Below are 21,188 nucleotides of genomic sequence, written 5' to 3' on the forward strand. Positions count from 1 at the left end.
TTCTCAGGTGATCTGATGTGCAACCCAAGTTGAAAATCCCTTTTTAGGCCTTTGTTCCTGAAGCATCTTTCTCCCTTCCCTCCATTGTTCACATGTGGGAATCCTACCCATTCCTCAAGGTCAAATTTAAATATCACCTCCCCCTGGAAGGCTTTTTCCAAGCATCTTCCCTCCCCAGTCAGTATGAATTCCCACCCCACACGGTGCTCCTAAAGAAAGTATTTCACATTAAGGCTGATAGATAGCACTTCAAGGGTTAATTTTCTGTCTCTCCAGAAAAATTGTGAATTTTCTCATGCAAGCTGTCTCATATGTCTTTTTTTAATCCCCAGTCTTAACAAATTTTATTTGTTAAATTAAATTTAAAGTTCGGGAAGTGGAACTATTAATTTTCCGCTCAAAAACATTTAAGGTAACAAATTCTTAATTAGTTAGTGGATCATGGCTGGTTTGAAAAAATAAAGCATTCCATGAGGTTAGTACACTTTACTACTTCAGAACAAGCCTCAAAGCCCCCAAGCAAAAGGACACCTCCTTTCCTCTCCTGGTGAAAAGCAAGAGGACATGCACCAGTGATCCCTTGTTGGAAAAAGTGTGTTGATTCACCAGCAGCATTGCCATGGAGGCTTGTTAGAAATGCAAAATCTCAGGCCCCACGCAGGATCTCCTGAATCAAAATCTGTCTTATAAGCAACTCCTATGTGATTTCTCTGCACATTAAAGTTTGAGAAATATGCCATCCACTTTCTCTTCCAACTTCTCTTACTTTTCTGCTTGACTCTGCCAAACTGCTTTCCCTCTCTGATGCTTCTCCTTTGGATTCCTAGCTGACTCTATCCTTACCCTAGAAGAGAGTGCCATTCATCTACTTCAGTGATTTCAAATTCTAACTCCATATCAGGATCATGTGGGGTGCTTTAAAAAGCACTGGTACCTAACTAAGTTCAAACCTAGAAATTCTAATTTATATTGTCAAGAAGATATGGGCCTTGGTATTTTTAAAATCACTGATGTATTCCAGCTTTCCTATCTTCAAAAAGAAATTCTCAAACCATTAACTATATTCTCTTGTATTAATTATAATAGTCCTGCTAATTCATTAGGACTATTCATTATAATAAACTTGTTCATTATTTAGTTTTCCTTGGTGGTCTGTTTCAATAGCTAATGATCCCTTGGTCAGAGAATTGGGTGGGGGCATGTCTATAGAGGTTTGTATCCCTTTGGGCTCACCAAAAGCACTTCTAAGATGATCCCTCTATTACTTACTTACCAAAGGAAAGATTACTTTGGCCATTATGCCAAATTCAACCCAGTATGATTCTGGCAATTGCAATATTTCAATCTTTCCAAAATATATAATTTTTACTAAATAGACTATATGTGCTATTTCTTCCTCAATCTTGTTTTGCATTTTCTTTCCTTTCTCTAAAATGTGGGCCAAAGGTGGTATTGGGAATACATTCTTTTAGCAAGCCATGAGATAGCATGGTCAGTATTAAACACTGGTAACCAGAGAAAAGTGCTGGCTGAGAGAAGTCTTTCTATTTTACCATCACCTTCATCTTCAGACTTTTTCCTTTTCTCTTTCCTTGGCATGCCTGAGCAAATGCACGTGGTAGGAGACTACCTTTGTCTGGGATGGGTAAATGGAACATTTTCTGAAACAATGACATGACGGAGGCTCTAAGCAAGGCATCTGATACAACTCGGTGAATCAGAGGGAATGCACAAAAATTCCTTAAGCCTCCTGAAGATTAATGTTCGATTATGTTCTGTGAACCTGGGGCAAGAATTGGAGCTAAATTTTCAGACAGTTTTGGCAGATTTATGTCTACCCCTGAGATGAAGAACATACATGGAATTTTAGGAGTGAATTCTATGTAAAGTCTATCACAAAGCGTATGGAATCACTTCATAATATGCTGCAACACAGTTAAACCTCCCTTAGGCACAGGGAGGCCCCTTTAATCATTTCTCAGATATTTCAGCCCATGGTCCTGGAATTAAAGGCTGAACTCCAGGCTGAACTTTGAATGTGTTCACTCATGCAGATTGGTTAATCTTTTGCATGTTTTTTGGCTTTACTTTCTTTTCTTTTCCTTTTTTTTTAAAGAGTGAGAGGTATAATTGACATATTGCTCCACTTTCTTAGATGAGCCAGATTCACCCAAGAACCAAGGAATGAAAATATCTCTGGGAAGACAATTTGCATTGTATTTATTTTGTTTTGTATTATGAGCTAGGTTCCAACTATATCATCTCTAAACTTAAGACATTTATGTAATGATAGAGGTTGATCTTCTGAACATTTAATATAAAATCCAGAGAACATCCATCTAATCAAAACAAATAAAACATCAAAATTACTTACCCAACATGTGTATTCTGGTCAGATCTCATGGGTTTATTGGAAGCAGGTAAAATCGAAGCCATACTTTGTAGTGTGTGGATAGTCACTCTTCAGTTGATGTCAGGGAAGAAATATATAGTCAGTTGCTATTAAATTATAGGTGAATCATAATAGCTCAGCTCCAAGTTAGAATGACAGCCTCCCTTATAAAACTTACATTTTCTTCTGAAATCAATAATGGAACTTTATTCCTAGCATAACTCCCTACCAATTCAAAAAATATCCTCCTTGACATGGCCTTTTATACTACAAAACAGCCCAGCTCTCACAACAGCTCTTCCCTAAGAAGATAGGCTCCCTTTGAAGGTGTGGCGTCCTAGCTCTCTGACTAGGTTGGTTAGCTGGTCACTGTAGACAGGTGCACCTTCCCCTTCCTCTGGCCTTGATCCCAGCATGGGTCTGGTGTGGCACACGACTTACTTACTTACTTACTTACTTACTTACTTTGGGACAACTGTATGTGGACCCAAGTCCTCCACTGGTTTCAGGAACTCCGCCATGTTGTCTCAAAAACGTGCCCAGTACACGGGAGAACTTTCAGTTCCCAAACATTTTGTTTTCTCACCCCATCCTACCCCTCATCAACTTGTTTTCACTCTATGTTCACAAGTGAGACAAACATGCAAAGTCATGACCCCAGAGTGCCTCTTCATCTGAACTCTGCCCATTCAAATTCACACAGAAGGTCTGATAATTAAACAAAATCTGTTTCCCAGGCCTTCATTAAGCTAAAAACCGCAGGCTGCCCGTGAAATCCGATGGAGCAGCTGTTGGAGGTCAATCCAAATAAAATAACAAAATAAGGTCTAATATTTTCAGAAAACAGAGTGTCTCTTTGAAGAAATCCACACATTCACTGCTTTTCTCCTGCTTCTTACTGTACAATTTGGGGATGGACAAATCTAGAAGACTTTCAAGGGACTTCATCCTGTGTGTTTTTTTTCTTTTTATTCCCAGCTCCCATGGCAATCAGCTGAAGTTCTATGCTGGTGAGAGCTTTAAGGACATTTGCCTCATGGCTTTGCAAGCAAACCAGCGCTTAAAATGTTCACAAACGCCCAAACAGCAGCAGATACAAGGCATTTCATAATGTGCTTGAATTTCTCTGTAAGAGTGTGCATCACAGTCAAGAAGCAAATGCACATCTTAACTGTGTTTGGAGATACTCCTCTTCCTGGTGATAGTCACTTTGGACAAACTCCTTGAATTCCATGCTGGCCTCCTTCAGTCCATCTTGGCCAACTAGCGAAGTTTACAAGAAGGAAAGAGAATAGGAAGCTAATAGAGCACTCCAAATCTTGCTACTGCTACTACCAATTAGACATTTGTATCTTTACTTAAAGTTATCCAAAAATACCCAAGAAAACTAATCTTGGAAAAGGCAATGACAACTTGGAGGCAAAATAAGCCTGAACCTGTGTGTTGTTTGTATAGCTTGGGAGAGTAGGTACTGTTTCCAGTTTATGATAATAATACATCTTTTACCTCATGGCCCACCTCAAAGGGGTCTACCTGCTGCCCTTTCTCCACAACCACTGGCAATTTTGAGATTCAACATGCCCACCACTTACCACGAGGGCTTCTTACATTTTTTAATCCTCACCTGAAGATGTATTTATTGATATGAGGGAGAGAGAAACATTGATGTGAGAGAGAAGCATCAATCGGTTGCTCCCAGACACTCTGACCAGGAATTGAACCCGCAACCTTTTGGTGCGTGGGACAATGCTCCATTCAACTGAGCAACACTGGCTAGGGTGGGAGGCCTCACACTTCTTTTGGTATCCCATGCTGTACCTCAAAAAATTTTTAGGGTATAATGACCAAATTCCAGTCTGGCATTTACCTCCGGCTCTGACAGGTGAAAGTGTTAGCTAATTAGGTAAGTGTTAAATCATTAATTACTCCAGGGAATTATTTAGACTAATTAACATGTCTATTTCCAGTGCAAATTCTGTCAGTCAATGATCTTGATCACCAACAGTGCCAGGGACACCAGCAACGTTTTATGGATCCCATATAATGACTCCTGAGTATATTAAGGCAAGTGTCATCATTTGGGTGAAATGAAGAATAGTCTTGCAGAATCTATGGAAATAGAGTACTGATGAATGTCCTCTGGGTAATCTGAAATTATTTTCCCTAGTTTTCAATCCTTTCACGACTCCATCCTACTCTTATGGTAGGTTGTTGCTCAACAATTTTTTTGTGTGGACTGTATTGCAAAAGTTCAGTCACCTGAATGATAATGGAGAGAGTATGTAGCACAGAAATGCACAAGGGAAACTCACACCCAGCCCGTGGGAGACATGGGCTCCTGGAAGGAAGGAATGCCTGGGCCGAGTCTTGAGGAAAATGTAATCCTGAAAAATATTGCTGAGGGTAGGGGTGGGTGAATATGAGAGGCCTGTGCTCCTGGCCCAGGGAACTGTGTGTAAAATGCATAGAGGTGACAGAAAAGTGTCACATTTAGAGAACTATTAGTAGCTCTATGTGGTTTTACTTCCACATATTGACACCAGAACATCTCAGTCAGGGCCGTAGTGGCCTTCCGTTTTTGAGATTTCTGCTACATTAGACAATAAAGAAAGGCCAACACAGGGTTACACTAGTTACAATACACACTGAGTCCTAGTAGTCTGTTTTGAGGTAAATGGAGACTCCACATAGGAGATGTCCTACTTACCACACAGTGAGTATTAAGCACTTGCTATGAACTAAGTTTGTTCGTGTTCAAAGTGGCATAATAATATAGGAGAATGGTCCTTATTCTCAGGGTCGTATTCCTGGCAGCTTTCAAATGAAAAGGATTTAACTTACAACTGGCCTGGCTGCTCTGGTGGCCTTTCTTACTGGGATTACAATCCCCACAATGTGGCAACGCTGGCATTCCCTGTTCCCCAGTGGCTGGCCGTAACCAACGCCGCTGCCTCAGTGAGTCAACAGGCCCCTCAGAGAAGTTGGCGGAGGGCATCTGTGCCTCGGGTGGTTTGGTCCCTTAAGACTGAAAACACTTGGCTTCTGAAGATGTTCGACTTCAATTTTAAGATGTTTCTGTTCTTGATGATGTCGGAGAAAAGGAAATGGAAGGCACAGGAGATCAAACAGAAATTCAAGAAAAGCCCTTTTTTTAAGTGAAGCAAGATATTTGGAATCAATAGCACTAAGAAATAAAATTTAAAAGCTCTTCTCTAAGTTCACAATAATAATCATTTTGAACTTGGAATAGAAACCTGAAGGACAAGAAAGAATGCCAGTGACAACAGTGATCAACTCGGCATTGCACTGGGCCAGACTCTGGACGATCTCGTTCGCAACAGCCCTGTGAGATAGTTTTTGTTATTTTCTCCATTTCCAGCAGCGGACATTAGAAACCAGAGAGGTGAAATGAGGTGCCTGAGATCCTACAATGAGTTAGCCCAAACCAGAATTCAGACCTAATTCTGTCCAGCTACAAAGCCATGGGAACTTTTTCTATTCTACCACTGTCTTTCTTTTAATTTTATTTTTAAAAATTTTCATTGATTCTTAGAGAGAGGGAGAGAGAAAGTGGGGCTGATGAGAGAGAGAGAGAAACATCGATTTGTTGTTCCACTGATTTATGCATTCATTGGTGATTCTTGTATATGCCCTGACCCGGGATCAAATCTGATGCTCTAACCATCAGAGCTCCCAGGCCAGGGCTCACCACTCTTTTTAAATGTTGGGATTCTTTATTTATTTATTTATTTTTTATTTTTTGCTAAAAGTATTACAAAGGGTATTACATAAGTGTCCTTTTTTCCTCCCCACCCTTGACAAGCCCCTGCCCTCCCTTACCCCCCAGTGTCTTATGTCCATTAGTTATGGTTATATGGGTGCATACAAGTCCTTCGGTTGATCTCTTACTCCCCTCCCTCCTGTCCCCCAACCCTCCCTGGCCTTCCCACTGCAGTCCGACAATCAGTTTGAGGCAGCTCTGCCACTGTATTTATTATTGTTCAAAAGTTTGTAATGGTCTTAATTATCCATGAAAGAGTGAGATCATGTGGTATTTTTCCTTCATTGACTGGCTTGTTTCACTTAGGGATTCTTTAAAGAAGACAGTAATCCAAGGAGAATGGCATCAACAAGAGAAGGAAATTCGATCTGGGTCTTAAAGGTGAAGTCGGACTGGGACGTGAGGTGTGTAACACCTCACCCTGCAGGTCTGAAGGGTTGTTGACTTCATTCATTTCTGGAAAAGGGGTGCATAACTCAGCCATAGTGGGGGTGTTATTTGGATGTTCCTGAAGAAAATAGCCCCTATGTTGATTATAAAATCATCTCGTTGCCAAAATTTAAATGCATCTTTAAACTGTTCCGTCAACATACTTAAATGTAAAGTGTAGCTCGTCTCAAGCTTACCACTTCCCTATGATTTTACTCAAAAAGCTGGATCTGATTCAACACCCTGCCTGCAGCAAGTGCTGTCTGCTCCTGAGCGGCCCCTGCAAAGGGGATTAAAGGCACTGGCCTTCGAGTCTGCTAACTGCCCATGGGTTGCCCATCCCAGTAACGTCCTGCCCTGGAGACCCTGTAACATCCTGCCCTGGAGATTAAAACCTGTGTTTGTCTTTTTAGCACCAGATGAAGGAACCCCAACCGGAACGTGAAATACCCTGGGAAATCAGTTGGAAAGAAGCACCAAGGGTTTGACAAACCTCACCCTGAAATGAGAGGAAGGCCTGTTTTCCTTGGAACTAAGGAAGGTTCATTCCTAACCTCTAACAACAACAAAAAAATGAGGTTATTACTGCTGCTGCCCGAGAGGGTTCAGATGGGAAAATAATGCTAATCCATCGTGGAGGTGGTGAGTTCCAAGCCCAGAAAGTCACGAAATTTCAAAGCTGACTGATTCTAATTTGGGTTTGGCTGAGTGACAGATAACAGTATGCTTTATGATACTCTCCTAACATTACTCGCTGCAATACTTGGAGTTAAACATTAATTTTTTTCTAAAGAAGTAGAAAACCTTGAGTACATAACCACGGTCACATCCACATTTCTGTTAATGCCTCACCTCAGGAATGTCATGACTCTTCGGAAGTGTGACTCCTTTGAACACTTCACCTTGGATTCGCATTTCATTTTCGGTTGTGATCAAGGTTGGTATTTCTGAGAGTATTTTATGTTAGTATTCGGTAAATTTTAACTGTAAAATAGTTCAAACATATAGAAATGTGAAGCTATAACAGATGCCTGTGCAGTTGCCACACAAATTTAACAGTTGCTAACTTTTTGACGTATTTAACACAGACTTTTAAAAAAATCCATTAAAGCCCTACCCACCTTCTTTTTAAAAAAATTTAAAATATATTTTTTATTAATTTTAGAGAGGATGGGAGAAGGAGAGAGAGATAGAAATATCAATGATGAGAGAGAAGCATTGATCGGCTGCCTCCTGCATGCCCTCTACTAGGGATTGAGCCTGCAACCTGGGCATGTGCCCTTGACCAGAATCAAACCTGGAACCCTTCAGTCCGCAGGCCAACGCTCTATCCACTGAGCCAAACCACTAGGGTGCTACCCACCTTCTTTACCTTTAGATTATTTTTGCTCTCTCCCCATGGGTAACCACTAGCCTGAAGTTGGTAGATAGCCTTCTGAGGACCATTTAAACACTATTACTTTAAAAAAATTAAATGTATTGGAATGACATGGTTAATAAGATTATATATGTTTCAAGTGTACAATTCTATGATAATTCATCTGTATATTGCATGTGTAAAACTATTACTTTTCAGTATGTACTTAGTATGTATAACTATATGAGCAGATTCCATGGTCCCAGTCTAATGCATGGGTTTCAGGCCCAGTCCCGCCTCCTGCAGGCCAGGACCATGAGCATACATCCTGCAAACCCAGCTGCCTTGGCACCGGGGTCGACTCCAAGGTTGATCCTCACTGAGCCACGATGACGTCAGCTGGCGAGCTGACATTCTTCATTTCTGACCAGGGCCAGCACTTGCATACCTTAAAGCTCACCGATGCTAACTTTTACCCAACAGTCTTTGTTTACTTTGGAAGAGATGTCCACGTGACTCAGTATTCCCTGTCCCTTGCACATACTTGGCTTAATAAGCAAAGATGATACTGTAAAAATTAGAGGAGTTTTTGAATTGACCTGGTCCTCAGGCAAAAGAAACACGTAGTTCAGTATCAAGAATATAGAAAAGGGCTCAAATTTTTCTTTAAAGTAGCCTTGATTTTTGTTAAGCACTAAAAATAGCCTCTGTCTCTAAAGAATGACACAAGCAGCTTTTGGACTTATGATCATGTCTTTCCAATATCAGCATTTCACGGAATTCTGCTCTATTCTGTAATTTACTTTTATGAGCATGCACTGATGCCTTTATGTGCCCGGTAATGCTTGGTATCTATGTCTCTAATTCATTAGACACGCAACAACACTGCAAATCAACACTCAGAGTAGGACACAGCATGGCACGCTACATTTTTTTAACATCAAATTTCATTTGAAAATATTTTAAAATAAATGCCTTTAAGTCCATAATTCTTAAATGTTACAACATGTGTTTTTTTTTTTTTTTAACAAATAGTCCAGGTTCCTGGATATTTTTCCCTCTTCTCATCAGAACCTGGCTCTCTCTCCTTTGTTGGGGTGAGAGAAGGGTCAGGGGAACAAAACGCAAAGATGTTCCATGCCTAATTTTAATTCTCCACTTCTTTGCCTTAATCGCTTCTTCATTCCCACACCAATGAGATCATAGTCTGGTGAACAAGATGCAGAAGCTGGAATGCTGGTAACAGTGTCACAATTCAGTTTCAAAGTTGAAAAAATATTGCAAAGTTTGGCAAGTTTTTATTTGAGTTGAACTAACTAAGGAAGAGAACTATGGCCCTAATAAACTTGAAGAGAGAAGAGCATCGAGATTTATAAGAATAGACCAACAATATACCAAATGATGTATTGTCCTGGAGTATAATCAGTGTGTGGATGAATGGAAAGTCATTGTATTTAGAGAAAAGCCATATTCTTGGCTCTGGAAGCAGAAAGAAACAGTGAGCACAATTCTATCACAGAATATGGATGCTGTCTTGTTTCAAAATTGTAGACTAACAAATTGCACCTTCAGAGGCAATATGGTGTACTGAAAAGATAATTCTTTTTAAGCCAAATGGACTCATATATCATTGGGCAAGCTCATCATCTTTTCAAACGTAATGTTTTTTTCCTAGTAAAATGGAAATAAGAATAACTACCATGCAGGAGTGTTGGGAAGATAAAATAAAAAAATATATTAAATACCTGGTTTATAAGCACATAATAAAGAATGAAAATTATTATTTTAATAACATTTATTATCTTATTATCTCAACATAGTTTAAAAAATATGGAACAGGCAAATAAAAAAATGGGAAATGGAATCCGAATCCCTTATTCAAACAAGAGAGCTTGAAGGGAAGAGTCCAGGAGCGCTCGGGGCTGCGGCCAGGCGTGTGTCTGTGGCTGTACTGTCTCTAAGCCAGGCTCTGCGACAGAGTTGGACTTTGCACACAGCTGCTGATACAATGAGTGGCCTGGATGGCTCTGTGCAAGTAGTGCCTGGCAAACAGGAAAGCCATTCCCGTGATACGTTTTGCTGAATGCAGTTAGCTTTCCATTTATCCACACTGATTATGTGCAGGGACAATGAATCAGGCGGCCTGTAGCTTCCCCTCTCTCAATGGCTCTCACACATTCTAACTCATTTGGCCTTTCTCTGCTAGATGCACACTCACTGTTGGAGAGTGGCAGGCAGGGAAGAAAATATTGGAAAAGCTTTATATTTTTCCAAATCTTTTTCTTAAAATATACATGAGATTCTGGATGTATATTCAAAGGAAATAAAATCAGGATTTGGAAGAGCTATTTCTACTCTCATGTTCATTGAAGCATTATTCACAAAGCCAAGATATGAGAACAACCTAAATGACTTGTGATAGATGATTGAATACAAAAGTGGTATATACAAACAATAATGAAATATTATATAGCCTTAAAAAAGAAGGAACTCCTGCCATTTGCCACAGCATGGGAGAAACTGAAGGAAATCACGCTAAATGAAATAAGCCAGGCACAGAAAGACAAATACCACAGGTTCGCACTTATATAGATTCTAAAATAGTTAAACTCAGAAGCAGAGAGTAAAATGGTGGTGGCCAGGAAGGGAAGGAAGAAATGGAGAGTTGTTGGCCAAGGGATACAAAGTTTCACTTATACAGATAAATAAGTTATGAAGATTCTATGTGCAACAATCTAACTACAGTTAACATTGTATTGAACACTTGAAATTTGCTAAGAGGGAAAATCTTAAGTATTCTCACCACACACACACACACACACACACACACACACACAGACTCACACACATAAAAGAAAAGTAGAAAGTAGTAATTATGTGAAGTGATTGTTATGTTAATTTGATTGATTATGGTGATTATTTCACAGCATACATGTATATCAAAACACCAAGTTATACACTTAAATAGATACAATTTTCATTTGTCAATTATACCTCAATAAAGCTAAGGAAAACAATTAAAAAGTACCTTCATTCTTAAAGACACATGCAGTATCTTTAATTTTATCTTAGTGTAAAATCATGTAACTGTGACAGTATAAATAAAACCATGACCTTTTATAATCTTAAAAATAAAATAAATGTGGGAGAAATGTGCAAGTAGGGAAGTAATTGAGTGAAATGGAATGCATTCAGCATGATAGAATTGCCTTTTTATTTGTCCGGTTCCCCTACATGTGTCTAGATGATGATAGATGATTCATGTATGTGATCTTGTTTCCTCTTCACAACAACCTTGTAATGTAGATATTTTCATTTTACAACAATGTTAGCCATTTGCCCCAGGTCCCTCAGGTCAAAGCCGGGTCTCTGATGCTGAATTCCACACTCTTTTTCAAACCCTGCTCACTCTACCTGAGAAGCCTATCTAGGATCAAATGTTTAGAATCTGAGTACCTTATAGGACCATCAGCAGAGAGTTGCTTAATTAATATTTTTGGTGCCTGCGTGAGTGTGGCAGAGAGGAAGGAGCACCTGATTGGGAATCAGGAGACTAGGGTCCTAGTCCCGGTTCCATAATGAGCTGGCTGTGAGATCATAAGGAAATCATGCAACCTTTCTTGTTCTCAGGTATCTCATCTACTAAATGGGTTGGACTCTTCACTCAGGTCAAGAGACTTGAGCACATATTGCCAGGATGTCTGATTTCCAGGTTGGGGCAGGTAGAGATATCTTGTCTGGAGTGGGTGGGGATGCCCAATATAAATGACACCAACAAATGGGAGAGCTGCTGAGCTCCAGGATGGTTCAGATTTGGGCCCATTCATGGGACAGAAACCACACAGTAATTTGAACAAGGGACAGTTTAATATAAAGAATTGTTAACTATAGAAAGATTAGAGTAACAAAGGATTGTATAAAGAATATAAGCCCTAACCGGTTTGGCTCAGTGGACAGAGTGTCGGCCTGTGGACTGCAGGGTCCCAGGTTTGATTCCGGTCAAGGGCATATACCCTGGTTGCAGGCACATCCCCAGTAGGGGGTGTGCAGGAGGTAGCTGATCAATGTTTCTCTTTCATCAATATTTCTAACTCTCTATCCCTCTCCCTTCCTCTCTGTAAAAAATAAAAAATATATATTTAAAAAAAGAATATAAAACAGCAGCTATAAGATCAGCCACTACCTTCCCGCCCCCCCCCTTCCCCAAGGCTGAGATGCAGAGCTTGTTAGAGGTCATGGCTGTGCTTGCAGAATGCCAGAGAAGTCACCGTGGTACCACTCCGGTGGCACTTGCTGGATATCCTCCCTGTAGGATGGCAAGAAAGCTGTTCACAGGGAGGTGTCTTCCCAGAGGTGTTCTGCTCTAAAGGTGCCCAGAGGCTTCTGGGGGGAGCTGCTGGCCACAGTGCACTGCAGGAGCCAGGCACTGGGAGCTGTGTGCCTGCAGCAGGGAGAGGCTGGAGAAGTCACCCGCTGGAGCAGCTGGGTGTCAGGGAGGCTCTGCACCCTGCGGGAGCTGGCCAATGGAGAGGCAGCCACGCTGCAGGAGCCAGATGCTTGAGAAATCACCCACATGCAGAGCTTGGCACCGGGGAGTCACTGCACTGCGGTAGCGGACACCAGGGAAGCTGTGTGCCGTGCAGGAGACAGATGCTTGAGGAGTCACGGGCACTGCAGGAGCAGGGTGCCGGCGGAGCGGTGCCCCTGCAGGAGCCCCCCAGGGGAGCTCTTGGACTCGGGAAGCAAACCTCTCTCTCCTGCAGTGTCTCTCCAGCACCACCTACTAACGTAGCTTCACCTGTGCCTACTGGCAGAAAGGGTAAATTTGGAGCTGAGAGGCAATAACTTGCACAGATTGACATCAGAAGCCTAAAAGAAAAGATATAGCTTCATAGAATATGGCTTTATGCACCTCCGCAATCATTCATTCTGGAGGCAGCCAGCCAAAGGTCTGACAAACAAACAAGGCCCTATGACAGCAGAGAGCTTTACAGTGTGGAGTCTGAATGCTGGAGGGAAGGCCCTGCATGTTCTGGTCCCCGCAGTCCTCTGTAACCCCCTGTTAGCTTAGCCCAGTGGTTCTCAACCTCCTGGCCTTTTAAATACAGTTCCTCATGTTGTGACCTAACCATAAAATTATTTTCGTTGCTACTTCATAACTGTAATGTTGCTACTGTTATGAATTGTAGTGTAAATATCTGATATGCAGGATGGTCTTAGGCGACACCTGTGAAAGGGTCGTTCGGCCGCCAAAGGGGTCGCGACCCCCAGGTTGAGAACCGCTGGTTAGCCCCTGCAGCAAGACTCACACAAACCCACGCCAGGCCTGTGATCACTGTGGTTCCTGACCATCTATCTGCTTCATTTTACAGAGGAGAAAACGGAGGCTCAGAGAAATAAAAGGACATCCTTACTCTAGCTACTTATGCCATCTCTAGCACATTCAAACCAAACACAGACTGGAGGTAATAAATACACCTGTCTTTAATATTAATTTGTCTCAAACATTTGCACTGGATTTGAGCTGTTTGTATTGCATAGGCTTTTCTTATTTACATAAAATCAGAAGATTGTTGGAAGAAATGCATTGAGGTAATTCTCTGTGGCAAGAAAATAGTCAGGAGCTTATTAAGACTTGTTCTTCCCCGGGTTAAATCCTGATATTGAGTACGCCCTTGTGTAAAATCCCATCCAGAATCTCTGAAAGCCAAAGAAAGCAGCATTTCACAATCTGTAATAACGACACAAATAATTCCACTGATTCCTGGAATTATCAAAGCCTATCCCCAGTCCTGTATTGTCAAAGCCAGTACTTCCCATTGGATACGGTTAGGAAGATTCCGATCGCTTTACAAGAATGCAGAATCTATGCTGTTTTCATTCACCTAAATATTAAGCAATTTCCAAATTTTAAATAATGTCACACTCTTGGCCAGGTGAGAAAAACACATCTTTATTTCAAAGTTTTCTCAGGATTGCTGATACTGAGGATAGTCGCAATGCCTTCCTAATATAGAATACTTATGGTTTGTGATGTGTGTGTGTGTGTGTGTGTGTGTGTATGATTTCATTTGAAATAAATCTTCAGAAATTGTATCTGCTAGCACCCTTTTACTTTTAATAAAGAAGCCTAATTTGAGGTACATTGCAGCTTAAAGCTGTGAAGGCGAAACATAATTTTAAAAACATCCCAGTTATTTCCAAAGAGAAACTTAAGACATCTCCACAAGCTAATTATTCTATTAAAATATAAAAGAGACCTCTAGAAGTTGATTAAGTATTGAAATTTTAGGTAAATAAATGAGTTTCAGAAATTAATCTGGATTACAGGACTTATAACCAAAGACAGAATGGAAATACAGAATGGACATGATAACAACTTGGGATCTGGGAAAAGGGCATGTGGGTTTACATCTCTTCTCTTCCAGCGATAGGTCATCATTTCACTTCTGGACCTTTTAGTGCCTTAATCCATGATGCAGGTGGGAGCCCATGCTTCTTTATAATGTTCGCTGTCACTGTCCCCACAAAAGTAGCACAGAGGGATGCCCTATAGCCTTTATCTCTTTCAGACTTGTCTACATGACCCCAGTAGGGAAGGAGTTTTGTTTTTTAACTTTTAAAAAATTAATTTGAGAAACAGGGAAAGAAAGAGATGTGAGAGAGAAACATGGATGGTTGCTTCCTGCATGCATGCCCAACTGGGGATTGAACCCACAACCTGGGTATGTGCCCTGACCAGGAATCCAACCTGCCACCTTTTGGTGTATGGGATGACACTCCAACCAACTGAGTCACACCTGCCAGGGCAAGTTTTGCTTGTTTTTTAAATCAACGTTATACTATGGGATATAATCCCAGTATTTTTATTCATTCAAAATTTTGAGTACCTTCCTCTGTCCGGCACTGTTCTGTGTTCTAAGAATACAGTAGTAAACCAGGGAGTTCCTGCTCTCATGTAGCTGCATTCTGAAGGGGGGACAGGAAATTACTTCATCAGGTAATCAGGAATTTGTCAGGAATTTCCCAGATCCCAAGTTGTAATCAGGAATTTGATGATGCTGTGGAGAACAGTGCAGTCTGGAGAAGACCGAGGGTGCTGTCACCGGTGGATGAAGGATGTGGTTCTAAGCAAGGTGATAGGGAAAGGCCTTCCAGAAGAGGTGATAGTGCAAAACAATGTATATTAATAAAAATAAAAGACTATGCTTAGATTGCAAGTATTTCCTCTAAAACTGCTGAAGCAGATTCAAAGGGATGATTGTGAGACTATGTCAGCTTGGGGGTGGGGGAGAAGAAGGGAAAAGGGGGGAAAGCAGATTGGGTTCTTCCTAAGAATGGATTGAGGGCCTGTGAAACATTAGGCACTCAACAAATGGGTGTTGAATCTGAGCACAGTCAAGCTTCTAACCTCATATAAATCCAGTGAATGTAGCAGTCCTATCAAGAACAGTATTTTAGGATGTCAGTATGATGACCCTCCTTTGAAGTTAAGCCAGTTTCTGTCTCTGCGCCTCATCCATCTGATGATCCCAGGAGGCGAATAGAACAGATGTGATTTTAGAGAGGATAAAAATACAGGTCTTGTAAGGGAAGCCCCAGTCAAGCGAGAGAAGAGGGGCCACCTCCCCTCCCAGAACCAGTGGCTAAGGAAGAAGAATGTTAGTTTCCTCTTTGTGGCTTATCCCTGGGTCCAAACCTGGGGCCCAGTTGGTGGCGGGGGGTGGGGGGGTTGGGGGGAATGCTAGATAGCGAACAGGTGACGGATATGGCAGGATTTGGAACATCAGAAATCACACGTTTCTCTTTGCTACCTGAGGAAAGCTGCATCCCTTGGTTAAAAACCTTGAATGGGAACACATAACTCAGAAATGATCATCATGTAGACGCCAAGAGAAGATCCTAGAAGATCCTGAGGCAGAACTCCTGGCTCCCTGAGGCCTGTTGAGGGCACCTACAGCTGCACTGTCCAATATGGTAGCCACTAGACACATAAGGCTACTTAAATTAAAATCTAAAGTTGTCAAAATTAAGTAAAATTTAAAATTCGTTTCCTTGGTCACACTAGCCACATTTCAAGTGCTGGTTTGGAAAGCACAGACATAAGACATTTCCACTGTGGCACAAAGTTCTATCGGACAGCACTGGTCTAGAGCAGTAGTCACAAACTTTGTTTTAATATATATATATATATATATATATATATATATATATATATATATTATTTTTTAAATTGATTCTAGAGAGAGGAAGGGAGAGGGCGAGAGATAGAAACATCAATCACCTGCCTCCTGCAGGCCCCTCTGGGAATTGAGCCCCAAACCAGGCATGTGCCCTGACAGGGAATCAAACTGGCAACCTCTTGATACATAGGATGACGCTCAACTAACTGAGCCACACCGGCAGTAGTTACAAACTTTTTCTCTAAAGGGCCAGATAGTAAGTAGTTTCGGCATTGTGGAGCAGATAGCCTTCATCCCAACTCCTCAGTACTGTAGTTGTAGCATGAAAGCAGCCCTAGTTCATGTATAAATGAACGGGCATGGCCATGCTTTAATAAAACTTTACTTGCAAAAGCAAAAGGTCCCACATGTCTCAGTGAAATGACAGGAGTCACAGAGAGAACTGGAAGACTAAAGGATCGTGGGATAGGACCTAACTACCTGATCTGTGCACCCAAAGGTGAGGCAGGCCCAGGTGCAATGCAGCAGGCACCCACCAAGGACCAGACTGCACACGGGACCGCACACACACTGGCACATGTGAACTCACGGCCATCTCAAGAAGGAGCAGGGTAGAGGGAAGAAACCTAAAAGACCAACCCCAAGTAAGTCAAACGGTGTAAAACAGACTGTTTAAATGGAAGAGATAGCCATAGTGTTTGTTGGCAAACGTAGGCGTCACCACTCACTGTCCCAAACCACGACTCCCTCTCTCCCACCCCCCACACCGGGGGCAGGGGAGTCAGGAGGAAGTTTAGGTTCATTTGTATCTCTGACTGAGAGTGCAAGTAGAAGTCCAGCACTGCTACACAATGTTTTCTCACATGCACGTGAAGATTGCTTAGGAGAGGGGATCTTTGCACTCTTCCTTGGAGCTCTGCTTTGGGTTAACTCATTTCTGCAGCCCCCCCAACCCTAGGGGCCTCCCTGTGTCTGACATATGCACTGAGGCCTGGGGGAAAGGGAACACTGGCCTCAGAGAGAGAATCTGGCCTCCAGCTATGTCACTTCTGCTAAACCTCTTAACCACTCTTGGCCTCAGTGACTTATTCTGCCACACGGGAAGGAGAATCAAATGACCCTGAGTTCTTACCCAGTTCAGAGAACAATTTTTATGATTCATCTAAAAGACATCTGACTGGGGTTGTAGCCTGCGACTATAATTAACATAGTGAACCAGATCACCGGTTAATGAATAAAGTCTTAGCTTTATTAGTAAGTTTCTACTGGGTCACTGAAAAGACATTTGATACTTAGATGGTTGCAAGATCATCTTATCACTAACTGGAAGACTAAAGGATCTATTAGTGGTATTAGTCCGATTGGGCTGACATAACAAAACGCCGTACACCAGGTGGCTTAGACAACAGACTTTTATTTTCTCACGGTTCTGAATGCTGGATGCCTGAGATCAGGGTTCTGATGAGGGCCATCTTCCTGGTTGCAGACGCTGCCTTTTTGCCCTGCCTTCACATGGCAGAGAGAGACAGCTCTTTGGTGTCTCTTCTTATAAGGACACTAATATCATGAGGCTCCTCTCTCATGACCTTGTCTAAACCTACTTACCTCCCAAAGGACCCATGTCCAAATTCCATTTCATCAGAGGTTAGGGCTTCAATATATAAGTTTGGGGGGCAGGGCACACAATTCAGTCAACAGCACAAACCTAATTATTTTATGCTTAGATGCTGAATTCTTGGAATTTTGCTTTCTAGTCATGGACAAAACAGAAAAAGATACTTTTCTCACCAGTAGGAAATGAGGAAATTGTGTTCCACCTTTCCTGAGACTCAAAGCAAAGGTGGGTGGGATGGGGGAATGACTGCCTTGATTACCAACTATCATGATTGCTAACATTTGGCAGGCAGCTTACTCTCAGCCAGGTACTCTCCCAAGTAAATTTCAAGCTACAAAAGCCTTATTAGACCTATTGTAGAGACGAAGACTCACTACTTGAAAACACGAAGTAACTTGTACAAGGTCACATAGCGAATATGAGACTAAATCTGGATATGAAACCTAGCAGACTAATTCCAGAGCCTGCCCTCCTAAGCACCATGCTCTGCAGCTTCTCCAGTCAGACACAAATCTTGGGGAGAGTCCCTTTGTGTGCACATGTGCATACACACACACACACACACACACACACACACTCACACACTCACACAACAGAGATATGCTTGCACAAAAGAACACACATTAATGTATTAATAATGTATATTAATGTACTAACACATTTAAGCTATTTACACTTTATGACACACTTCTTTAACAAGTTAAGCAAAATGCTTTCTCTTAACATCTGGTTGAGGGAAGTATTTCAGGAAATGGGAGATTTAATGAGTGGTGAAGAGAAGAAGCTCTTGTGGGTTGGGGCACTACAAGGATGAGAGGCTTGGAGAAAAGGCTGCATTTAGGAGCCATGAATGACTAAAGCATAAAACAAAGGTTTAAGTGCTAGAGAGAAGGAAAATGATGAAGAAAGAGGAAGCCATATTGGGGTGAAGAAGACAGAAAGATATTGAGTTTGTGGAAAGATAAAGTGACACCGTCATCAGATTTGCATTTTTAAAATATCGCTGGCTGCAACGTGGAAAGTAAATGAACAGGGATGAGGTGGATCTGGTATACCAGTTAGACAGCTACTGCAGTGATCCAGGTGGAGGTTAATGGTAGCACAAACCAGGATTGTGGTGGAGGAGGAGATAGGAAGGTCTAGGTACACTTGAAAGATACAGAGGTAAAATTAATGGGACTTGACAATGGATAGGTCATGAAGTTAAGGAAAAGAAAGAGAAGTCAAGGCTGATTTCTAGATTTCTAGCTTGACCAACTGAATGGACAAAGATGTCATTCAACGAGACAGAGCAACCTGGAAAGCCTAGAATAAAACCAGCTGTGCCAAACTTGCCACTTCTGAAATGCATCTTGCTAGTTCATGTCTCATTGCCTCCCAACATTCTGTCCTCAGCAATGGGAAATCTGATTTCTCCTTTCCCTTGCTTTGTGGGAGCTGCGCTGTCTTTGATAACATACACTCATTACCTAACACAATGTCTAGGTATGAGAAGTTAGGACAACTATAAAGTTAGATTGCACAGTCCCCAAGATCGCTCTCACTTCTGACACCAACTTCAAGTTCAGGGGATTCCAAAACCACCTTCAGGTTGGATAATTCACTAGAAAGAAGCATAGAACTCACTGAAAGCTATTATACTTACAGTTTATTACAGGAAAATGATACAGATTAAAATCAGCCAAAGCAAGAAGCGCATAGAGCAGAGTGCAGGAGAAGAACACAGCATAGAGCTCTGTTCCCTCCCAGGTCAGTCAGGACCCATTACTGTCCTGGCATCATGTGTGACAATCTGCATTGAGTATTGCTAACCAGGGAAACTTGCCCAAGCATGGGAATTCAGAGTTTTATTCAGGCTCCATCACAGAGACTTAATTGATTGACTGATTGTCCACATGGTTAATCTTAATCTCTAGGTCAACTGCTATATCCTGACCCTAAGCCACAATGTCAATCTTTCTGGCCTGGCCAGCCCTATTCTATAAGAATGTGGCCAGCCCCCACCATAAATCACGTTGGTGGGCTATGCAGTACAACCCAAAGCCCTCAAACAAAGACAGTCCTATAAATTTCCAAAGACCTAGAGATTACCTCTCAAAAGTCAAAGTCAAAAGCCAGACCTTCTCTTTGGGCAATGCCAAATTTTTTGCCACACACAAGTGCACAGTAGGCTCTCAATAAATGTCTAATAGATGAAAGAAGTAGGGCTTGGCTGTTATGCCATATTTGTTGGCTAGATGTGATATTATTTTAAAATAGAAACTCCTAGCCCTGACTGGGTGGCTAGGTTGGTTGGAACGTTGTCCCATGCACCAAAAGGTTGTGGGTTTGATTCCAGGCCAGGGCACATACCTGATACAAGTTCAATCCGTGGTTGGGGCATGTATAGGAGGCAACCAATTGAGGTTTCTCTTTTGCATCGATGTTTCTCTCTATCTCATTTCCTCTCTCTCCAAAATCAATAAAAACGTATCCTCAAGTGAGGATAAGAAAAATCAGTAAAATTTTTAAAAATAAAATAAAATATAAACTCCTAGAGAGCCATCTCCGTGTTTCCTCTGTACAGAGCTTAGCACAGTGTCACATAAAATTCATAGGCCCAACTCCTGTTCATAGCAGCATCATTCACAACAGCCAAATGATAGACGCCATCAAAATGTACCTTGACAGATAAATAGATAAGCAGATGTGGTATATACATACAATGGAATATTAAGCCTTAAAAGAAATATTCAGCCTTAAAAAGAAATAAAATTCTGACACATGCTACAACATGGGTGAACCTTGAGGACATTAGGCTAAGTGAATGAAGCCAAACACAAAATGACAAATACTGTATACTTCCGTTTATGTGAGATACCTAGAGTTGTCAAACTCTTAGAGGCAGAAAGTTGAATGGTGGGTCCCAGGAGTTGAGGGGAGGTGGGAATGGGGGGTTATTATTTAATGGATACAGAGTTTCAATTTTGCAAGATGAAAGAACTTCTGGGGATGAATGGTGGTGATGGTTGAACAACACTATGAATATACTTAATGCCACCGAACTGTACGCTTAAAAATTGTTAAGATGGTAAATTTTATGTTCATTGGCCCCCAGACCATTGTTGGGTTTTAATTTCTTACCTGCTTTTTCCTTCCACTTCCTCCCTTTTGGCAAATGCCGGTAAAGCCCTCCCTTTCTCTCCCCCAGAGTTGCTGGTTAAAATACAGACGATCAGTTAAATCTGAATTTCAGATAAATGAGTAATATTTTTAGCATGTCCCATACAATATTTGGGACACATACAGTATGTCCTATATTTTCATTTGTTGAATCTGGCAACCTAACACCATCTCAATATGTTTGTAGCTAGAAGATGACTTATCCACCGCGGAGTGGAAGGTATTTACTTGGAAGACCATGATTTGTTTAGATGTGTGTGCCAGGACAG

The 21,188-nt window shown here is 41.5% G+C and overlaps 1 protein-coding gene across 1 annotated transcript in view; it reads right to left on the reverse strand.

Moving 5' to 3' along the window:
• The window catches only part of UPP2 (uridine phosphorylase 2), an 80,744-nt gene that overhangs the window by 30,687 nt on the left and 28,869 nt on the right, over window positions 1-21,188 (reverse strand). Inside the window, 2 exon segments of the mRNA XM_070423448.1 lie at window positions 2,375-2,461; window positions 7,455-7,586. Coding sequence (XP_070279549.1) covers window positions 2,375-2,461; window positions 7,455-7,522 — 155 coding nt within the window. The 5' untranslated portion in view covers window positions 7,523-7,586.

Source organism: Myotis yumanensis, unplaced genomic scaffold, assembly GCF_028538775.1.
Source record: "Myotis yumanensis isolate MYYU_CA2020_CCGP unplaced genomic scaffold, mMyoYum1.0.hap1 SCAF_8, whole genome shotgun sequence".
Classification (NCBI taxonomy): Eukaryota; Metazoa; Chordata; class Mammalia; order Chiroptera; family Vespertilionidae; genus Myotis; species Myotis yumanensis.